The sequence below is a fragment of the Talpa europaea genome, assembly GCF_964194135.1.
Source record: "Talpa europaea genome assembly, chromosome: 3".
Taxonomy (NCBI): domain Eukaryota; kingdom Metazoa; phylum Chordata; class Mammalia; order Eulipotyphla; family Talpidae; genus Talpa; species Talpa europaea.
In genome coordinates, this window is record NC_140069.1 from 143,085,199 (window position 1) to 143,108,832 (window position 23,634).

The following is a 23,634-nucleotide window of genomic DNA, read 5'->3' on the forward strand; positions in this document are numbered from 1 at the left end:
TTGAGGCTAAATTTCTTTGTCATTTCCTCATTCTGACAGGTTGCCCATATCACAGGCCTTAATCTTGAGCTGGGAAAAGCATACACGGTGGAGTGGAGCATTACAAAGGATGAAGAAAAGATAGACTGTTATCCAGATGAGCATGGTGCTAGTGAAACAAACTGTGTGGCCCGGGGCTGTATCTGGGAGGTAACCATGCCAATGGTGTGACTGTCTAGTAAATTCCTTTAGGATTAATCTATAATTCCCAAGCATAGCACCAGGCTTATGGCACTCACTCCCTAAAATTTATAGAAAGAAAGGACTTTCAAAGAAACCTGTATATTTTTCTGGATGAGCAGGTAGTGGCAGGTGTGTGTGTGTGTGTATGTGTGTGTGTGTGTGTACACAAATACTTAACATGGAGACCAGGAATTGAAAGGTCATTACTACCTGACAACATGTGAGGAAATGAGTGATGGTTGGATTTTCACCTCCCTGCAAGTTGCTTTGTCTAGCCTTTCTCTGTGATAATCCTATATCTGAGCTGACTTCACCTTTACTTTTCAGGAATCCCCCGTTCCGCGAGTGCCTGCCTGTTATTTTACCAGGGAGCTATATTCCGTTAGTGATATTCAGTATGACTCCCACGGGGCCTCTGCTATCCTCTCCTTAAAGCCTGGATCTTATGCCTCTGCTTTTCCTTCAACACCTGTATCCCCCCTCCATCTGAAGGTGACCTACCACAAGGACCACATGCTGCAGTTTAAGGTAGGTGTTTACATGTCAAGGGATGATCATGCCCTTCTGAGTTTCATTACCTTTTGCTAGTCTAGGTTACAGAACCCTGAGCTAAGCTTGCTCTTCTACATTACCCACATTGCCATGTACTAGAATGTTATCCTAAGAGCAATTAGAAACCATTATGAGACCATGAGATCTGTTCTAATTTGCAATCAAGAAGATGACTGTGTGACACTAACGATAAAGTACCGATCACAAAAATCTACAAAGAGCTGATGAGACTCAACAAAAACGAAGAAAATAATCCAGTCAAAAAATGGGCAGAAGAGCTAAAAAGAAACTTCTCTGAAGAAGAAATGCAAATGGCCAACAGGCATATGAAAAAATGTTCAACATCACTTGTAATCAGGGAAATGCAAATCAAAACTACCATGAGATACCATCTCACACCAGTGAGAATGGCACCTATTAAAAAAACTTGCAACAACAGATGTTGGCAAGGTTGTGGAGAAAAAGGAACTCTCCTGCACTGCTGGTGGGAGTGCAAACTGGTCCAACCACTATGGAGAGCTGTGTGGAGATTTCTGGACCTACTAAACATAGAGTTTCCATACGATCCAGCAATTCCACTCCTAGGTATTTACCCAAATTACACAGAAATATCAATTCAAAAGGGCACCTGCACCCCTATGTTTATAGCAGCACTATTTACAATAGCTAAGCTATGGATGCAACCCAAATGTCCAAAAATAGATGATTGGATCAAGAAGATGTGGTCCATATACACAATGGAATATTACTCAGCAATCAAAAAAGATAAACACATGCAGTTTGCAGCAACATGGATAGAGCTAGAAGGGATCATGCTCAGCGAAATAAGTCAGAAAGAAAAAGAAAAATACCGGATGGTCTCACTCATAGCAGGAATTTAGAAAACCTAAATAAGAGACCAGGAACAAGACTAAACAATACAAAGTAAAAATCAAAATCAACAAGCAACTATAAACCAGAGACACACTACCAGGGGGAGGGGGGAGGGAGGGGAGAGGAAAGGAAGGACTAGAGTCAAAATAAGGGGGTGTGCAATTGTATGGGGAATATAACCAGGATGAAGATGCATACATTGTGCAAAGATGAAAAATCATGTAAGAATTATATAAAATAAAATATTTAAATAAATAGAAAAAAGAAGATGACTGTGTGAAGGAAATGGTTGAGAGGACAAGAATAAAAAGGAGAGACAACTTCCTGAGACCAAGTGTAGGAAAGGAGGCAGAGACTGTGGGCTTCTTCGAGACATCGAGAGGGTAAAATGACAGAATCTGGTGACTGATTGCATGTCGGTGCTGAGGGAGAGGGAAGCATCAAGAATGTTCCCCGAGTTTCTATCTTGGGTCTCTATAATGGCAGTGGTGACATTAACTGGAACGGGATCCTTAAGAAGGTTTGGACTTAGGCAAAATAAGATGATGAGCTCAGTTTTGGATCCAGAACTTGGGATATCTGTGAAATTCCCATGAAGAGTCAGGCATTCTTTTCCTCGAATTTAATCACCTCTAAGGACCTGTGATGGGCTATTTTTATGTCAGCTTCTGTTTCTCTACTAAGTGGTAAGTCTCTCAAAGACAGGAATCCATCCTTTGGTCTTTGTGTCCTGGAGTCTGACACAGCGCCTGGCAGCTGACTCTCAAATGTCTATTGAGAGTGAATGAAAAAACATCATGCCAGAGTGGCATTACCTCCCTTCTGTTCTTCATGTTTTGACACCAAACTGGACTGAGTTCCTTTGATCTCCTGATGCAGGGATGATGCTGTTTTCTATTCCTGTCCTCACCTGGGCTCTGCATGTGGAGGCACGTACTGCATTTGACATAAATGAGCTTGTGTGGGTTTCTGGCTATAACTCCTTATTGCTGTACGTCCTGACCGTGCAGTAAACCCCATAATATTTGCCTCCTTACAACCCACTTTATCACTCTGTGCCTTATTTCTCTATCAGGGATGACCTGATCTTCCTTCTCTGTTTTACTAGTGAATACAAAGCTTTCAAGACTCAAGCTGTACTCTTCCCATGAAACATTCCAGAAAAGTGTTAGACATCTCCTTCCCTGTATCTCACAGCACTTCTATACAGATCTACCTTCATGTTATCACCCAGGTCTTGTGGGTACCTCCCTTTCTCCTTCTACTAGCATGTGGGTTTCTTAAAAAAATAATAACCGTGTCTTATTCAGTTTGGTTGTCCCTAATGTCGAGTAGCAAATCAGGCAGGAATATCATAGGCACTCAGTGAGTCAGTTTACAAGGACTTGGATGATTATTTTAACCTAGTAGAGTTCATATTTTTAGGGGGAGTGTTTCTCAATTCAGAAAAAATTTCAGGTCATCATATACATCCATACATCTACACATGAAGTAATAAATAATACATTCATAAATACATACTGATTCCAGACTGATTTTCCAAGATAGCACCAATTCAGAGCAGGTGTGTCAATGTAACAGAGGTCTTATAAATTAGATGTGATAGACTCAGATCAAATGCTAAATCTGGCATAGTTCTTTGGTATGTTAATTAAATACAGGATTGATACTGTGAACTTAAAAGTAGACAAAGGAATATAGCATTTAGATTCTGTCAAAGACATCAAGGGTATAGATTTCAAGAGTACTGTACTTAGCTGAAATGTATTTCCTCTGGCCCCAGATTTATGATCCTAACAACAAACGGTATGAAGTTCCAGTCCCTCTCAACATACCCACTGTTCCATCCAGCACCCCTGATAATCGACTCTATGATGTCGTCATTACAAAGGACCCATTTGGCATTAAAATTCGCCGGAAGAGTACCAACACTTTTATGTAAGTATCGCCATGTCTGATACTTTGCCCACTCAATGTCAGATCATTGCCCTTAGACATGTCATGGCTCAAAGCATCACAGTATCCATTCCCAGATTAATAAATTATTTCCTTTCAGTCTGTTCTTATGAGAAATCTGTAGTCTCCTAGGAATAATTTCCCAAGGCAATGTCAGGTACCTAGAGATTCATTCAACAAATATTTATGGAGTGCCTTCTCTATATTGGATGGTAGTGGAAGGTGAAGTCTCTCTTCACATGACCAAAAGTAATAAGCAAATGTCAAGGATAATGTAAGTTAAAATATGAATTAGTAGGTTTAGATTGTGACAGCTGCTGTACAGAATGATGGAGAGTAATGGGAAGTTTCTGCTTTTGATTCTGTGGTCATAGTGGGTCTCTCTAAGGAGGTGATATTTAGACTAGAACCTGGAAGAGGTTCATACACCCCTGTGGAGATCTGGGAGAAGGGAACAGCATTTTATTGAGTGCACAGGTCAAGAAACAAAATGTCCAGTGTGGTTGGAGCAATGTAGTAAGGATATGAATGGAGGGAGATGAAGCTGGGGATTTGTGTGTGTCAGGTGTGACCTTAAAGACTTCCTAAGATGTTTTGATGAGAAATCACTGAAGAATTCGCCTGGTTATAACTCAGAAAAGAATGAGATTTAAAAAAAAAAAACTATCACTCTGGGCGCTACGTGGAAAAGAAACTGTAGGGGAGCAAGAGTAAAGTCAGGGCTCGAATGGGTGGGAGGGGTAGAGGAGTGCTTAGATGTGCTTTGTGGGAGGGAGAAAGGAATGGACGGTGTGAAAGAGCAAAGTGAACGAACAAAGTCTCCTGGGCTCTTCACAAAGGCATCTATGATCATTTTAATCAAGTGGACTTCGAATTTTGTTTGAAAGATTAACAGGGTTCTGGGAGGAGGGAGGAGTCAAGAGTTTCGCTGTCCCTGAAAAGTCAGCTGCTTGAGGCCAATATCTCTGCCCATTTTTTCTCCAAATATGCCTTTTTGTGTTGCAGTTGGGACTCTCAGCTCCTTGGCTTCACCTTCAATGACATGTTCATCCGCATCTCCACTCGCCTCCCCTCCCAGTACCTCTACGGCTTCGGGGAGACCGAGCACACAGCTTATCGCAGAAAATTGGACTGGCACACATGGGGCATGTTTTCCCGAGACCAGCCCCCAGGGGTAAGGGTGCCCCCCCTCCGCTCCCCCACCCACCCAGGTGTGCACTTCATGCTCTATCTTCCCAGGATGCTCACTTTCTGCTTTTGGACAAGTGGGCCAGTCCTCAGGCTCCGTTAGTTCTCATGCATTTGATGTGTTTCACAGGGAAGAGTAGACTCAGCTTAGCTGTCAGTGTTTGTTGTTTCTTTCTCAGCCACCAAGTCTTAACCTCCTACGCCTTCTCCCCCATGACTCTCCCAGGAAAAGCTGAACTCTTATGGCGTCCAGCCCTACTACATGGCCCTGGAGGAGGATGGCAGTGCCCATGGAGTGCTCCTGATGAACAGCAATGCCATGGGTAAGACGGTGCCGGCGTCACCCCCTATAATTGTGAACTGATCATTTTTGAGGAACTTTAGAGTGTGCTTCCCCTAGCTGCCCCCGCCCTCCTACCCCCCGGATTCAAAATTGTCTGTGGGCAGTTGTCTTTTCTCCTTCCTGTACAACCTTTCTATTTATTTCAGTTCATTAACATGTGGTAACCAGAATTAAGTCAATTCTTACTTGGCAAAGATCATATAGGAAGGGCTGCAAAGCCAAGCAAGTTCTGAATATCCAAGTGGTCAGCCGGTGGGGTTTAGCTGTATGAATTGAGCTAGTGCTGAAGCTTCGGGTCAGAGAATTCACTCAGGGTATGAGAGATGAAGAACATATGCATGTATATTCCATATATGTATGGAAATGGGCAGTGATATTTACCCCAAAAATCAGGACTTGGGGAATGCCCCAAAACAGATGACTGGATCAAGAAGATGTGGCATATATACACAATGGAATACCATTCAGCCATCAAAAAAGATAAACTCATGCCATTCGTTGCAACATGGATAGAGCTAGAAGGAATTATGCTCAGTGAAATAAGTCAGAAGGAAAAAGAAAAAATATTGATGGTTTCACTTATAGAAGGAATATGGGGAACCAAATAAGACATCAGGGGAAAAAACAATACAAAACACAACAAAATAAAAACAAACAGACAATTATAAATCAGAGACATCCTGCAGGGGAGAAGGAAGAGGGAGAGGGATCAGAGGGAGGGAGGGCGAGCACAGGGGACTGAGGTGAGGGTGCATGGGTGCATTGGTGAGGGAAATTCTATGGGGACAACACCTGAGGGGTGGGGGTGGGGAAGCAAATATTGTTTAAAAATGAACAATGATGTAAAAAATGTAGATTAAAAAAATCAGGTCTTGGGGGAAAGAAGCACGTGTGAAGCCTGAATATGTTCTATACCCAAAGAGAGAGCATCACATCTGTGTCTCAGTCATGTCACATCAGTCCTAGTGTTGACCAGGTACGCTGCTTATATAGGATGTTATTATTGGGGGAAGCTGGTGAAATGTACGAGGGAACTCTCAGCACTACGCTTGCAACTTCCTGCAAGACTTGTGCTATCCTAAAATAGAAATCGTGATACTATTTTAAAAAGAATAGAATAACAAAGCATGTTAGATAATAAAGCACATCAAAGGCAGGAGTTCAGAATGGGGCCCTGTAGACTTTCATGTAACTTGTTCAGTTCTTTGTAGGTATAGTAAAACTACTTCCTCTCTATCATAGGGAGGCACAGGACGAGGGAAAAGGGATGAATTTCAGGGGTAATTCCTCATCTTCAAGCTTTCTAGCTTGACATTTTTTTTGATTTTCAGATGTGACATTCCAGCCTCTGCCTGCGCTGACATACCGCACTATAGGAGGGATTCTGGACTTTTATGTGATCTTGGGGCCAACTCCAGAGCTTGTCACTCAGCAGTACACCGAGGTAGGAGAGAGTTTAATAGGTTAGCAATGGCATTTTGCATGCAAGTGCCTATATTCGTTAGTATAGTAACTGAAGAATGGTAGTTGGCAAGTGGAATGGTGGATCTTCTTGGAAGACAGATTTATAAAGTAAGGAGTAATAAATACATCTCAATAACCTTTAAACTTGTAACCTCTCAAAACATTGCAGATTAGCAGTAGTAGTGATGGTGCCAGTGGTGATGGTGTTGGGTATACAGGGGGTGGTGACGATGGACGTGGCAGTGGTGATGTGATGGTGTTGGGGTGGTGGTGATGGTGGTTATGATGGTTAGGACAGCATGATGTTCTGGCAGCAGCAACAAGCACGTATATAAAACTCACTGTATGTCACTGACAGTCTCATTCACTGCATATCACTGAACATTTTAACTTGTGCCCAGGGTCACCTAGCTAGCAGGACTGGAGCCTGTCTGATTTTCAGGAGCCTTTCTGAAAATCAGCACTTTTCTCTCAGTTTCTGGGTTCTTAACCAGTGAGCTAGAATCTGATTTTGAATAAAATCAGTTTTCAAAATTCCCAGAGAGGGCACTCAGGTCCAGCCAGAAGCTTTCTCCCAGGTACTACCCCTCACTGCACCCTCTAAGTGTCTCTGGATTTGAGTTTGTTGATTATCTAACCTGGGGTACTAGAAAAGTATTCTTATTACTTTGTGAAACTCAGTCCATATTTTCCTTTTTAGGGGCTAATGTTTTCTATCTGTTTTCCAGCTGATCGGTCGACCGGTGATGGTTCCTTACTGGTCCTTGGGCTTTCAGCTGTGTCGCTATGGATACCAGAATGACTCTGAGATTGCCAGCTTGTATGATAATATGGTGGCTGCCAAGATCCCCTATGTAGGTTCATAATCTGTGGTGTCCTGGCTGTGCTGACCCCAATTCTCTCTGTGTCTGGATAGTTTGATTTTTGAGGGGTTCTTCAAAGTACGAAATGCTTTCTCCTCCAACATCATGCTGAACTTGACTCAACCCAGCAGGTCAGCTGGGATTAGTGTCCCCATATCACAGAGTCACAGTAATTTGCCAAGGAAGGAGGACAAGAGGCCAGCTCTAGGGCTCTTTCTGCTGTTTGTTGCTTGCATTTCTTTTACGGACTTTGAAATATTTAGTCAAAGGCATCCTTGATATCACAGTAATAGAAGGTTCCCCAAATGGTAATATTGTTTAATTAAAAAGATATCTCAGACTCAGTCAGGTCATTGTGTGTGTGGATAAAACCTCAGCTCCAGCACCCTGTCACTTTGTCAGTGCTGCAGCACGGTGCTCCCTCTGCTTTGTGCTAACCTCAGTGAACTCGGGAGCAGGGGAAATGCACGTGGGGGCGTGCTCTGTCCCTCACGTGAGGACTAGAGAGAGGAGCTCATCACCAGTGAACCGATCCCTTGAACCACTTGCTTATTTCATTTTATTCAATTTATTTTTCTATTGTGGACAATTGTTCTTACTAGTGGAAAGGCTGGCTCTCAATAGTTCATTCTTAATAAGAAATCTGTATTTCATAGCTCCCGGCATTGGCTATTTCAAGGCAATTACAGGCTTTGTGCTTTGGAGGGTAGATTTACCATCCAGGTCGTATCAGTCCTGGGTAATTGACATGATGTTATTTTTCTGAATATGAATCATTGATACCATGACGGTCTCTACTGAAAGGCCACCACAGTCCTTCCACACAGTGATCACTTGCAGGACACTCGCTCATCCACTGTTCTCCCTTATCCTCACAACAGCCTCTAGATAGGCATCAGCATCCTCTATCTCACTCATTTAGGTTTTTCTACTATATCATTAAACATTTGAAAATTAGGTTCATTTCCTAAGAGCTACTATGTGACAAACAATATAGCAGAGTTTGATAGACTCAAAAAGAAGTCATCTGAAATTCACCATCCGTGAGTGCTGGGAGGTTCTCATCTGGAGCCTGCCACCAGCAGGTACTCAGAGTCCTTGTGTACCCCTTCTCCCCTCCTCCCCCCAGGATGTGCAGTATGCGGACATCGACTACATGGAGCGACAGCTGGACTTCACCCTCAACCCCAAGTTTGCGGGCTTCCCCGATCTGATCAATCGCATAAAAAGAGATGGGATGCGTGTCATCCTCATTCTGGTTAGTCCCACATGAATGGGTGGCTTCTGTCTGGAAGAGGGATGGGCTTGGGTGGAGAAAGCTGTAGCTTGTGTTTCTATCCATGTTCCGAGTAGAGAGGTTGACGTTCAATAAGAAAAGTGATTTCCCAGGATTCCCAGAAGCTGGCAGTTCTGGTGGAAGTGAATGCCTCCCTTCTTCTGTCTGAGTCACCTCTGGATCTGGTTTTCAGGACCCAGCCATTTCTGGCAACGAGACAAAGGACTATCCTGCATTCCGTCGGGGCGTGCAGGATGACGTCTTCATTAAGGACCCAAAGGATGGAAGCATCGTGTGGGGCAAGGTCTGCTCTCTGACCCGCTGTCCCTCACCGGGGGTGGGCCACTGTGTGTGTTCTGAGCTATTTCTTAGAATTTCCCTCTGGGCCTGGGGTTGGAAGTTCTTATTTTCTTCATCAATATGTGTCAATAGTGTGAAGGAATTTTCAGGAATAAATGTGCGTGGTGAGATCCACTCTTCTCTAGATCAATCCTACCTGAAAACTCTAAATATTATTCCCCCTAGTACCATGGCATATAATTTCCTAGGAAATAAAAGTTACCTAGTGCATTGCTTCTGAATATTTTTCTCTGCACAGGTCTGGCCCGATTTGCCTGATGTTGTTATAAACAGTTCTCTAGACTGGGATACTCAAGTGAAGGTAAGGCCCATGGTGGGTGTTGGGTGAAGGCAGGGGTGTGGGAGGGGTGCAGCTGTACCCAGGACACAGGGCATCTCCTCGCCGTGGGCGCAGGTGTGGGAAGGAAATGCACTCAGGGACACATCCTGGACGTCGTATTGTACCAGTTATTTCTCTGCATAATGAAGTCCTGGAGAACTTAAATTTCTTGTCCATGGTTTGAGGTGACAGTGGTGATTTTTTTTAAAGATTTATTTATTTATGCATACAAGAGCTAGGGTACAGGCCAGAGATGTGGCAGCAGCAGGGGGATTCACCAGAGACAGAGTGGGGAACAGAACAGGCAGATTGGCTGAAGTACACTGCTTAGGGGAGTAGCAGGCGAGTCAGAGAGGTCTGCTGCACCATGTGGGTTGCTCCCTGGCAGACCAGGGATTGAACTCATGCAGCAGAGGCTGCGGATTGCTTCATAGTGTGGTGCTTAACCCCTTGCGCCACCAGGGAGGCCCGGCAGTGGTGATTTCAGATCCAAAGCTGTAGACTCCAAAGGCCCATGGCGTCTCCACGTGGTGATGCCTCCAGAAATCCTCTTTTCCTGAAATTAGTGTACTTGTTGCTGCCTTTGCCTTGAGTTGCCCTTTTATTTTTTTAAAAAGATTTATTTATGCATACAAGAATTGGGGTACAGGCCAGGGGTATGGGGGGTGAGAGGATTCACCAGAGACAAACTGGGGAGCAGAACAGGCAGATCTACTGAAATACACTGCTGAGGGGAGCAGTGGGAGACAGGAGAGGTCTGCTGCGCCATGTGGGTAGCTCCCTGCCTGGGGATCAAACTGGTGCTGCAGTGGCTGTGGATAGCTTCATAGTGCTGATGCTTAGCCCCTTGCACCACCAGGGAGGCCCTGAGTTGCCCTTTTAAATTAGACTCTCACCCCAGGCTTGAGTTATGGGGTCCTTTTCTCTGTGCTTCCTTTCATCATGGACAGTTACCTCCATTTTCACTCTTATAAACCCCCCATCCTTCTTTGCTTTCTTCACCTTTGCTCCTGTCTCCCAGTTTCAAGATTTTTGTTGAAGCTTACTGGCCCCTGCGAGCAGGGGTGTACTTGTAAAGGATCACAGTAAGGGTTCAAGGGTGAACACCCCACTTCCTGTTCTCTCCCTTGTTGAAGTTTGGTGGCCCAGGCAGCCCACGGGCACACAGGGATCTGCCAGGCCAGACAAGTTCAGGGTCCTGGGCTCCTTGGCTTTTGTTCACTTATTTTCTGTTTCAGTATTTCCCCCTCGTCCCCTGCCAACTTAACTGAAGTATAATTAACAAAATTGTATAAAGTATAATAATATGATAATTTGATATCCACAGATAAGAAATGATTACATAAGGTAAATTAGCACAACCTTCATTCTCATTATCATTTGTGTGTGTGTGTGTGTGTGTGTGCTGGGAATGCTTAAGATCTGCTCTGTTAGCAGCTTTTAACAATACAGTGCAATATTAACTACAATCACCACGCTGTACGCTATTTCCCCGGAACGTACTCATTTTAGAAAGGTAGACTTGGACCCGCTGATGACCATCTTCTAGCTCCCCCAATCTTTTGCCCCTGGTAATCACCATTTTTCTCTGTTTCTGTGAGTTCAGTGTTTGTTTTTAGATTCCACATATAAATGAGATCACACAGTATCTGTCTTTCTCAGTCCAGCTTATCTCAGTTAGCAGAATGTTCTCTTGGCTCCTCCATGTTGCCCCAAATGGCAGGATTGCCTTCTTTCTCATGGCTGAGTAATACTCCAGTGTGTGTGCACACGTGTGAGTGTGAGTGTGTGTATCACATCTTATCTCTCTGTTTCCCTTCATGAATTCTCAGTAATTCAGCTCACTGCTCTCCCATTTCTCAGTGGGCTAAACCTCTGGGTTCTGATTCATTTCCAATTTCTCCTTTGTGTCCCATTTCTACTTTTTATGTGCATCTGTGGGTTCCTATTTACTTTTGGTCCATTGTATATAAGAACTGAAGACCAAACTTTCTTTCCATTGTTCTCCTCGCTCTCTCCACCTGCATTATTCATCCCTTTAACTCTTAAAATGCATCCGTAACATACAGGCACCTATTTTCTGAGATATACAAAGGACCATGCAGCTCCCTAACCAGTAATATGGGCTATGAAGAAAGTGATGGGTATTTACTGTGTATGATGTGAACTCACCATTATGCAGGCAACATTTATTTTAAGTCAGGTTTTTTTTTTTTTTAATAGAGGCTTATTTATTTATTTGTTTGTTTGTTTGTTTTGTTTATACATGCACTGGGTACAGTCAGAAGCGCGGGAGGGTGAGAGAATTCACCAGAGCCAGAGCGGGGAGCAGAGCAGGCAGAAGGACCGAAGTACACTGCTGAGGGGAGCAGCGGGCGGCAGGAGAGGTCTGCGCGCCATGCGGGACCCTCCTCTGGTGGCCGGGGAGCAGCCGGGAATCGAACCGGTGCCGCGGAGGCTGCAGGCAGCTTTGCAACCCAGCGCTCAACCGCTGCGCCACCGGGGAGGCCCTTAGGTTAGGTTTTTAAGCACTGTGGAAAATACAAAGATCAACCAGAAGAATATAAAATAAGGGCCTTGCTATTAAAAATCTTACAATTGAGTTAAGGAATTATAGCGTAGATTCACTTCCAAGTTACAAGTAAGACACAGCTTTTATTATTTGAGGTAGGTGAGAGAATGGAGAGTCGAAGCTTCTTCCTTAAGTCTTTCCCATTTAGGTGACACACAACTGCAATCCTCAAGTGATCCTAAAGCCATAGAAAATACTGATACATATAATTAGATAGGCTAATACAATAAAATGCAGTCTTTCCTGTCAACTCCTTTTCCTAAAGGAGTGAGACAGGAGAGGATCACCTAGAACTTTCTTTCCAAACTGTCGCTGATGCCTCTGATGTCTGCCCCTTCTAAGCTGCAATCTCTCCTGGCTCATGTTGTCTTTGAGGAGTGAGGACACTGCAGGACGGAAGTGGAGGCCTGGGCCTCTGGTGCGTGGCATAGTGAGTTCAGGGTGTTAATTGCCACCATTCATGTTGGTACAAAGAGGATAGCAGTCCAAAGACAGAGGCTAAGAAGGTGTCTGATTTGTGCTCACTTTATTTCAAATATGCCCAGAATGTTTCTTGGGCTCTGTTTGAGTTATCAATCACCATGATCCCAGACCAGGCCCATATACAAGTGGGTCCTCATCTCCCTTCTGCAGGCACAGATGATGACTGAGGAAACTACCCTCTTTTTCCTTTCAATACACCTTCCAAAGATGAACAAGATTTTCGTTACAGCTATGTGACAATTCTTAGTTATTAAGTGGACACTCATGGACATGGACTCAGGCCCTGTTGTCATACTCAGGAGGCAGATTTAGATCAAGTGTGGCCCTGCTAAGTGAGAAACTAACAGTCCTGCAGACAGTCATTCTGTAGGGCTAAATTGGTCATTCCATTCAATTTTCAGTTGAAATTGATGCATCTCCTTGCTCTGGCACCTATGGGATATGAGAGGAGGCACACAGGGAGACACCAGCAGTTACTTCATAGTATGACTGATGCTGTAATAATTTAGTTATAAGAGGCAAAGGGAACATGGAGAACTGGAAATATCTCTATTTCAAAAGTGACTCGTATCCATAGGAATTTTTTTGTTTTTCCTTATTCTTATTGAATCGCTGACTGATATTTTACTGAATTACGAGATTTTGCATACATTAAACTTCAGCAAGTGCCCATTTGCTGTCTAATATATTGGCTTGGAACAAACAAGTTATATTTCATTTTTACAGCTATATCGAGCACATGCAGCCTTCCCAGACTTTTTCCGTACTTCAACTATCACATGGTGGAAGAGGGAAGTGAAAGAATTACATGACAATCCACAGAACCCAAACAAGAGCTTGAAGTTTGATGGCCTGTGGATTGTAAGTGTGCACTTGTGTCTTTGTCCATGTAGATACATGTGTGTCTATCTTTGTGAGTGTTAAGTACATGTATCAGTGACCTTTATCAAGGAAATAATCACCCAAGAAAGACTTTGGACATATCAGACTGAAGCTCCTCCAGCTGGTGGTGGAATAGCCCCAGTATTCCTCATACCTTGGACCTTTCCTGAAGTCCCTGTTGTAAAACTCTAAGGTGATTACTAGGAATTCCTTGGAACTGAGCCTCACCTCACACCCTGAAAGGGAATTTTTAAAATTCCTCTAGTCACTCATTCTGTAGGTCTTCATTGATCATTCCAATCAATTATCAATAGATATTGTTCTGACATCTATGGGATTACTGAATGGTAAACAGTTTCTTCACTGCTTCCTTGTGTCTGAGTTTACAAGATGCCATCATTTTAGAAAATAAGCTGTTTCTGTGTTTGGCATTTCTAGGATATGAATGAACCATCAAGCTTTGTGAATGGGGCAGTTGAACCAGGCTGCAGAGATGACCCTCTGAACCACCCTCCCTATATCCCACGTAAGTACATTGGCTTTATCTCCTGCCAGACCTGGCTAGAAGGCATGACCCTCGTAAGGGCCCAGTGGCAGGGATTTATCCTGACTGCTCAGGGCATGTCCTCAGCGGTGCTTTGGTTTCGGTTGAATTTCTCAGATTTGTTTAGAAAATGCTTGACAGTGGCAATGTCTCCAAAATATTTTAGGTTTCTTACTTCTTCAGGCTTTTATCAGTTTCTCACAGGAACTTGTGATTACCCCAGTGGGTGGAAAGTAGCATCTTCACCTCATCATGGAATCTATGAACTTTGGCTCCAGAAATTATTCTCTCTGTCAGTTGTATGGCCTTAAGAGATTACTGCATGTTTCCAAATACATATCTTCATTGAATTATGCTAAGGGTCACAAAATAATTTACATATTAAAAATACTAGATTGGAGTCTGTTCTGTAGTGTTTTCCCCACTTTCTCTTGGTGAACCCTCGAGGGGACTTGATGTTGAAACCATCTGTGGGTGCCATTGTAGCTTAGAGCTGAGCACATCCCCATCCTGCTGGGAACGAGGGGGACCCCTGTAGGGCTCAAGCTAATCTTAAACTCCAGTCTAATCCCTTAAAGAGAGATCAGGGATGGCCAGGAGTGGGTGTGATTTCTACATGACTTCTTTCTCCTCAGACTTGGACGGCAGGGACAGGGGTTTGAGCAGCAAGACCCTGTGTATGGGGAGTCAGCAGATCCTTCCAGACGGCACCCCAGTGCGACACTATGATGTGCACAGCCTGTATGGGTGGTCCCAGACCAGACCCACATACGAGTGAGTCCTCATCTCCCTTCTGCAGGCACAGACTGAGGAAACTACTCTCCTTTTCCTTTCAATACACCTTCCAAGGATGAAAAAGAATTTCGTTACAGCTATGTGACACTTCTTAGTTATTAAGTGGACACTCACGGACATGGACTCAGGCCCTGTCATCATACTTAGGAGGCAGATTTAGATCAATTGTGGCCCTGCTAAGTGAGAAACTAACAGTCCTGCAGACAGTCATTCTGTAGGACCAAATTGGCCATTCCAATCAACTTTCAGCTGAAATTTATGAGTCCCTCTACTCTGGCTCCTGTGGGATACCAGAGGAGGCACACATGGGGACACCAGCAGTTATTACACAGTGCAACTAATGCTGTAATAATTTAGTTATAAGAGGCAAAGGGAACATGGAGAACTAGAAATCTATTTCAAACATGACTCATACCTGGAATGGAATTTTTTGGTTTTTGCTTATTCTTGTTGAATAGCCAACATATTTTACTGAATTATCACTATACCATTTTGTGTGCCCAATCAATTGAAAAACATGAATTATCCTAAGAAAAAACTTATAAAGGAATTTACCTTTCTTCCCCAATTATATAAAGCTAAGAAATGAGTAAATAGACTTGGTCATTACTCACTATTTTTAGGTAATCTGCTGAGTTTAGTGTACAGTGAAGTTTTGGTAAAATATTGGAAAGCACCATGTAAAGGCACAATTGTCCTTACTATCTTCATCATCTGGATCTGTCAGTGGAGATCTCATTATGGCTCAGATTTCCATATTCTCTCTAAATAATCCAGGACACATTCCATTACCATACTGTAGGCTCAGGAACCCTGGGAGTTTTGTGGCTTTCCCTCCCCTGCTTTGTTCTCTCTCAATCACCTCCTTGTTTTCGCCTCCAACCAGAGCTACGCAGGAGGCGACCGGAGAGCGTGGGATTGTTGTCACCCGCTCCACATTCCCCTCTTCTGGCCGTTGGGGAGGTCACTGGCTGGGAGACAACACATCTGCCTGGAACCAGCTCAGAAAATCTATCATTGGTATGTGTGCTGATTCCCAGGTGCCCCTGATGCTCAGGATGGGAGAGAGGAGAGTCAATAAAGGGGTCTGAGGAGGGAGGAGGAGGAGGCAGATCATGCAACCCTCATCTGACACAGCTGTGTTCTGATTGCAGGCATGCTGGAGTTTAGCCTCTTTGGCATCTCCTATGTAAGTGTTCTTTGGCTCATTCCTCATCACCAAACAGATGGTGATGTCTTTCAGAAAGTAATAAACTCATATTATTTCATGTTATTTCAGACAGGAGCAGATATTTGTGGGTTCTTTAACGATGCTGAATATGAGATGTGTGCTCGCTGGATGCAACTGGGGGCCTTTTACCCCTTCTCAAGAAACCACAACACCATTGGAACCAGGGTAAGACATTAGCTTTTAGCTTAAAAGCTTTGTGTTACTAGGAAGACAACCTCTACTGTTAGCATATAGTGCAGCATATAGTTAGTATATAGTGCAGTATTATTAGCTATACTCATCATGCTGAACGTTAGATCCCAGGACATATTTCAATTTATAACAGAAAGTTTATACCTTTGACTTACACCTTCTCATATCTTCCACCCCCTTGATAACCACCATTCTACTGTTTGTTTCTTTGAGTTTTTTTTTTTAAGATTCCATATATAAGTGAGATCATATTTGTCTTTATCCATCTTATTTCATTTAGCACAATGCCCTCAAGGTCTATCCATGTTGTTGCACATGGCAGGATTTCCTTCTTTTATATGACAGAAAGATATTCCATTATATCTATATCTCTCACATCTTCTTTATCCATTGATCCCTCAATGAACATTTAGTTTGTTTACATATTTGGCTACTGTGAATAGTGTTATAATGAACATGGGAGAGAGATATCTCTTTGAAATACTGAATCCTTTTTTTTTGGTTTTCGGATATATACCCAGAAGTGCCATTGCTCAATCTTATGGTAGTTTTATTTTGAACTCCATACTGTTTTCCATACTGTTTATTTTTAACTCCATACCAATGTACCCCAACCAATAGTGCACAAAGGCTCCCTTTTCACCACATGATACCTTTTGTCTTTTTGATGATAACATTCTAACAGGAAGTGATATTTTATTATGGTTTTGATTTGTTTTTCCCTGATGATTGGTGATGTGGATTATCTCTCCATTTACCTGCTGCCCATTTGCATGCTATTCTTTCAAAACTAGAAAACTCTACAGAAAGAAAACTGTAACATTCAAAAAACATGTGGAAATTAAACAGCCAATTTTAAAGATGAAATCAAAAGAAAGATTAAAAATAAATCTTGACACAACTGACAATGTGAAAGCAGCATATCAAAACTTGTGGGATACAGCAGAAGTAGTTCTAAGAGGAAAGCTTAAAGTGATAAACTCTACATTAAGGAAAAAGAAAGATCTTAGAAACCACCCATGTTACACCTTAAGGAACTAGCAAAACTAGAACAAACTATGTCAAAAGTTAGCAGAAGATATTACAAATATGAGACAGAAATAAATGTTCTTTGGTCTCTATGACCAAAGAACAATAGAAAAAAGCAGTGAAACTAACAGGTGGTAATTTGAAAATATAAACAAAATCGACCAACCCTTAACTAGACTTCTTAAGACAAAAAGAGAAAAGGGCTAAATAAATTACTAATAAAAAAGAGATATACATCTGATACTATAGAAATACAAGAGACCACAACAATTATATACAAAAAAAAAATAGGCAACCTATAAAAAATAGATATATTCCTAGAAATGTAAAACCTATCAAGTGTGAATCATGAAGAAATATAAAATCTGAAAAGACCAATAATAAGTCAGGAAATGCAACCAGTGATCAAAAATCCCCCAGAGGGGGAAAAAAAAAGCCCAGGACTAGGTGGTTTCCCTGCTAAGTTCCATCAAGTACTTAAAGAAGAATTAAGCTAATGCTTTTCAGAATGATTGCAGAAAACTGAAGAGAATAGAGCACTCCCAAACTCATTTTATAAGACCAACATAGCCCTGATACTAAAACCAGATAAGTATGCTGCAAAGAAAGAAAACTACAAGTCAATGTCCCTGATGAATATAGATTCAAAACTCCTCAACAAAATGTTATCACACCAAATTCAATAGCACATTAAAATAATTATGCACCATGATTAAGTGGGATATAACCTTGGGATGCAAAGATATTTCAACATATGCAAGTTGACAAATGTTCTACACAACATGAAGACAATAAGATAAAACCCATATGATCATTTCAATAGGTGTAGAAAAATCATTTGACAGCACCCTTTCATAATGAAAGCTCTCACCAAATTTGGTATAGAAGGAATTTACTTCAGCATAATAAAGATTATATATATAACAAGCCCACAGCTATTATTCAAAGGTTGGAGGCTTTTTCTCTGGTATCAGGAATAAGACAAAGGTGCCTACACTTACACACTTACTCAAAATAGTACTGTTAGTCCTATTCAGAGCAATAGGGAAGAAAAATAGAAGATACAGGAGTAGTTAATCGGTACAAGGGAAGACTGTCATACTTGAGTGAATATATTCCTTAGTGTTCTTTATTGTACCAAGTCTATCCCCCAGATAATGTCATATGGGGAAATTTTATCAGTTGTCCTGGGAGAGCTTCAGTGACCTTTTTCAGTTGATTCACAACATTATCTGAGTCTCATCTAGATCATCTTTGGCTTAGCTATGAAGAGCTTCATTTGAATAAATATTTAGTGATCTCCTGAAGTCCCCTACGTCTCCTAGGGTGTGAGCTCTGAACACACTTCTTTTCTCCTTCAGAGGCAAGACCCTGTGGCCTGGGATCCTGCCTTTGAAAATATTTCCAGAAGTGTCCTGGAGACCAGATACACCATCTTGCCATACCTCTACACCCTGATGCACCTGGCCCACACAGATGGCAGCACTGTTGTGCGACCTCTTCTCCACGAGTGAGTCCAGGATCCCAGTCATTAAGGAATAATTCCATCCTATGTGGTGGCAGTTTAAGAAAACAATTCTTACAAGTTAATTTCAATGCATGATTGCCTTTGCCATAAGCTCTTTAGGCACAGATCGTACTTTATTACTCCTTTTCTTGAATTTCAATCATGCCTCAGTCATTCAGCCATTGATAAAATGCTATTACATTTAAATTTTTTCTCAAAATGATATAGCACAGAGTAATTTCATTCTAATTTAGGCATATGAAGACTTACCAATCTTTGGTAGCATCTCAGGTCACAAAATAAGGTATTCCAGGGGGGAGATTTGAGGGATAAGATCATTCTTGCATTCAAAATGTGCCATGATTAAGAAACATGGAGAAAACGATAGGTGAGCACATGTCTTCATCCAGCCATTTTTGGAGTTGGAAGAACTCCATGTCATGTAGAAATAATGAGTATGTCTTACTCTGACACACCCAGGGGTGGAGTAAAGGACAGCAGAGATTACAACTTCATTTCTGACTTGGATCTGAACATGAGGAGTTTCTTCACGGTCTTGGCCTGGATCTCTGTTGGGCTCCTGATTGTGGTGCATTGGTTTCTCCTTCCAGGTTTGTGTCTGAACGGGCCACCTGGGATATAGACAGCCAGTTCCTGCTGGGCCCAGCCTTTCTGGTCAGCCCTGTCCTGGAAGCTGTGAGTATGAAGGCCTCTGATGAATGGAGGACCCCAGCTCTGAGACCAGGGATGAAGGCAGGGAGCAGAGATGGGATCTGGAGGAGATCCTGAGATGTGGGTCCTTATTCTCCTCTGTCCCATCTTCTCCCTGTGCACTGAAGTCCTTAGGTGTCTAATATCACTTAGGTATTCTGGGCCTTAGCTCATATTTAAAATCAACATAATCAATTCTAAGTCATTGGCTAATCTAAAAGGAAAAAAAAAAGCTTTATGATACATTTTAGAATATCATGATTTCTTCATTATCTGAATAAGGAATATAGGTCGTGTGGGGCAACTCTGTGATGAATTCACTAGAATCTTCGATCACCATTGAAACTAAATGTTTCAGAAATATTGTTTGAACTAAAGGTGTGATCTTGTGGGCTGGCCCTTCCCATCCTTCCACAAGAGGTCCTTAGGCAACTATTTCTTTGCTTCCTCTGTTGATGATTAGGCTTTTGATTAAAATACTGGTTAACTGTGTCCCCTCCCAAACTTACTGCCCTAATCGTGATTTCAAAATATTGGCACCATCAAATTTACAAAATTTTCTCTGCCCCAGACCCAATCTCAGTTTGTCTCTTTAGAGAGGATGTGGAGGAATTCTAGAAGGAAATGATGATTTTTGTCTCCAGTGTCCTGGATCCCAAAATGTTTTGTGGAAGCCATGGTTTTTGTGTAGGCAAGTCTCCCATTTGAGAAGGAGGGAGGGACAGAAGGATCCCCCAACATTGTTGACCTTTAGAGAGATGAGATATACGCATCCAAGATCATCCCTTGTTGTTTTGACCCCATTGCTGTACAAGTTAGCTGCTCTGCCCCGAATAACAGAACAAAACTGTCCATGCCTTGTTTGTGTTTAATTTCAGGGTAAAAGAGATGTTGAGGCGTATTTCCCAAAGGCCCGTTGGTATGACTACTACACGGTGAGTTTTTCAGATTGTCTGTGCAGCCTGGGAGATGCAGGCACAGGCTCTGGGATCTGACAGACTCCAGGCCACACCCTGGCTCTGTAATCCACTAGGTTGTGATCTGGGACAAATCACGTTGAACCTCATAGCCTCAGCTTTCTCACCTCCAAGTGGGGGAGTAGCACCTCCCTCACAGGGCGGCCCTCCTGTGGAGAAGTCTGGGGGGTTCTGTGTCTTGGTTTTCATCCTTCCCTATAACACCCCTTTTTGCAGTGATGTATGATAGTGATAGCAGTAAACTCTCACACTCATGCTGTGAGCTGTAGTTTTTGCTCACATCCTCCCTGCAACATGGTAAATTCATATGTATTTAGGGTCTTTTCCTCTCAGGTGTAGATAGTGGGGTGTTGAAGTTAATTTCCCAAGGGGAGCAAGGTCTTAGGCGGTGTAAAGAAAGTGTGTTTAGAAATGAGGAGTAAATATATCATTTTCTGTCATATTGCTTTTCTGGGCTAATAAGAGCCCCCAAAACTCAGAGGGGAAAACAAGGTCTTCTAAAGAAGCTTCAAGGTTGGTTGTGTAGTGACAAAGACAACTGTTTGATTCCTTTTTAAAAAAATTATTTATGCGTACAGGAGCTGGGGAATAAGCCAGAGGTGCAGGGGGAAAGAGGATTCACCAGAGACAGAGTGGGGAGCAGAACAGGCAGATCTACTGAAATACACTGCTGAGGGGAGCAGCGGGCGAGTCAGGAGAGGTCTGCTGCACCATGTGGGTCACCTCCTTGGCCAGGGATCGAATTCAGGCTGCAGTGACTGAGGATAGCTTCGTAGGGCTGAAATTTAACCCCTGCACCACCAGGGAGGCTCCATTTGTTTGATTCTCAAGGAAGAACCAAAGGAAGTGTTTTCTCGCCTTCATCTGACTTTACTGAAAGTAAAGCAGGGGACTGGAAACACAGTCACGGGATAGCAGCAAGGGGACAGGAGGCAGAGCCTGCCCCGACCCCTCTAGCCAAAGTGTTTGCAGTGGGATTAGGTGAAAATCAGTGCAAGGATAAAGGCAGTTCTTTTCTCAGAACTTTTTCTGTTTCTCTTGGGGCCCTGAGGCCTCCCTCACACACTCCCTTTTTTGGCTGGCCTGGATCTGTGTGGGTGGCATTGCTTGCAGACTTCTGTGCTTCCCAAACAGGACTTTCCTACAGGAAAAAGCCAGTTTTCTTTAAATTGAGCTTGGCCTTTGTCCTACATTTGCATGCTAACCTTGCCATTCACTAGCAGTCAGTCATTCTGAGTATATAGGGGCTCCCTGGTCTAGGGCTAGGACTCAGGCGAGGTCAGCAAGGCCCATGAGGCCCGCAGTAGAAGGAGGAGCCCCTTTGGAAGGCTGACCCTGCATTTGCCTGGCCCTGATGGTGAGGCCACCTGATGTTGCACCCTGGACACCTCACAGTTCTCATCTGGCCCTAGCCCTGTCCAGGGCTGAGCTGGGTGTTGGGTTGCTGCACATGTTTACTGAGCGCTGGGTGTTGGGTTGCTGCACATGTTTCCCCATGGAACTCACAATTGAATATGGAGCTAAAACTGCATGTCATAAAGACAAACACAAATGTGCACAGTCACACATGCCACATAAAGCTGAAGTGTGAGGGCGGATAAGGAGATTTCCCGTAATTCCTGAATTTGTATATAACTCTTCAATAGAAGAGTGCTTTAGTTGAGGAAGAAGAGATAGAAGAAACCTTGTAGGAAGCCAAACATTGATGGAGCAAGCCATTTAGGAAAACATAAAATCTCAATGTTTAATTAGAATGGTTTTAGTTCATGGAGAAGTATGCCTTTCACTGACCTGCACACATTGTGGTTACCTAGTCTCTGTTCTAGAGCAAAGGCTGGTAAACTACCTCCTGGTAAATCAAGTTTTATTGGGGCACAATCATGCACATTTGTTTACTCATGGGCAGCAGTAACTGTGCTTACAATACAATAGCAGAGTTGAGGGCTGCTTTCTCCCGTGGCTAGAATAGTGCTTATCTAGCCCTTCACAGACCAAGTTTACTGGTCCTTGCTCTCGAGGATACACAAGCAGCACGAGACCCATTCCACCCTCTGCCCACATGAAAAGGGGCAAATTAAAACATGGTGCAGAAAAATGAGGCCTCCCAGGTGGCTCAGTGGTTGAGTGCTGGGTTGTGAAGCTGCCCGCAGCCTCTGCGGCGCCGGTTCGATCCCCGGCTGCTCCCCGGCCACTGGCGGAGGATCCCACATGGCGCGCAGACCTCTCCTGCCGCCCCCTGCTCCCCTCAGCAGTGTACTTTGGTCCTTCTGCCTGCTCTGCTCCCCGCTCTGGCTCTGGTGAATTCTCTCACCCTCCCGCGCTTCTGACTGTACCCAGTGCTTATATAAACAAAACAAACAAATAAATAAATAAAACATGCCTAAAAAAACAAAACAAAACAAAACATGGTGCAGAAATTTAGAGGAGAAACAGATGTGGGCATACTAAAGGACAGAAGACATCACGGGGAATATGAAACTGAAAAGATCCCCTGAAAGCTCTGCAGGGCACAAAAAATACATTAGGGAAGTACAAATAGCTCCACTAGTAAAAATTCAAAACTGAAGAAGGCAAATGTTGGCAGATGGAAAGTCATCAAATCAACATCCTCCTCTCCCCCAACTCTTTGTCCCCCTTCTAAAGCTAACCTGTTCATAGTCTATTACATAGTTTTGCTGATAAAAATGAGTGCAGAGAGTAATCTTTCATCTTTACACAAATACTATTAGACCACTTGAAGTCAGCTACTAATAATATATCATGGATATCTTGTATATCGGCACCTTGAAGTTCCTCTCCATTCTTTTTAGCTACTGTATTATATTCCATCATATGGAGTCACTTACTAAACTGGAATGACATTTAGGATCTAGCTTAGTCTGTTTTCTTTTTAGAAACAGTGGTGAAGTGCTGCAGGAAACTTCATTATATGTATGTTTTGGCATAAATTTTGATTAGTAAAGCTCCTGGAATAATATATTTTATTTTACCTTATTTTTTTAAGATTTATTTATTTATGCATGCAAGAGCTGGGGTACAGGCCAGAGATGAGGGGGGGTGAGAGGATTCACCAGAGACAGAATGGGGAATAACAGAAAAGGCAGACTGACTGAAATACACTGCTGAGGGGAGAAGCAGGGGAGCAGCGGATGAGACTGGAGAGGTCTGCCTCGCCATGTGAGTTGCTCCCTGAGTGGCCAGGGATCAAACTTGTGCTGCAGAGGCTGCGGATAGCTTCATAGTGCAGTGCTTAATCCCTTGTGCCACCAGGGAGGCCCCAGGGAATAATTTATTT

At 43.0% G+C, this 23,634-nt stretch overlaps 1 protein-coding gene across 1 annotated transcript in view; it reads left to right on the forward strand.

Moving 5' to 3' along the window:
* LOC311168963 (maltase-glucoamylase-like) overlaps positions 1–23,634 on the forward strand; it is a gene marked incomplete at both ends in the record, with an annotated part of 151,453 nt that overhangs the window by 53,242 nt on the left and 74,577 nt on the right. The window contains 19 exons of the mRNA XM_084230670.1: positions 40–189; positions 550–750; positions 3,431–3,585; positions 4,609–4,777; positions 5,018–5,114; positions 6,466–6,578; positions 7,327–7,452; positions 8,591–8,719; positions 8,931–9,041; positions 9,336–9,398; positions 13,198–13,332; positions 13,792–13,879; positions 14,533–14,671; positions 15,579–15,712; positions 15,847–15,881; positions 15,972–16,088; positions 18,506–18,654; positions 19,263–19,347; positions 20,241–20,297. Coding sequence (XP_084086796.1) covers positions 40–189; positions 550–750; positions 3,431–3,585; positions 4,609–4,777; positions 5,018–5,114; positions 6,466–6,578; positions 7,327–7,452; positions 8,591–8,719; positions 8,931–9,041; positions 9,336–9,398; positions 13,198–13,332; positions 13,792–13,879; positions 14,533–14,671; positions 15,579–15,712; positions 15,847–15,881; positions 15,972–16,088; positions 18,506–18,654; positions 19,263–19,347; positions 20,241–20,297 — 2,253 coding nt within the window. The remainder of the gene's footprint in view (positions 1–39; positions 190–549; positions 751–3,430; positions 3,586–4,608; positions 4,778–5,017; positions 5,115–6,465; positions 6,579–7,326; positions 7,453–8,590; positions 8,720–8,930; positions 9,042–9,335; positions 9,399–13,197; positions 13,333–13,791; positions 13,880–14,532; positions 14,672–15,578; positions 15,713–15,846; positions 15,882–15,971; positions 16,089–18,505; positions 18,655–19,262; positions 19,348–20,240; positions 20,298–23,634) is intronic.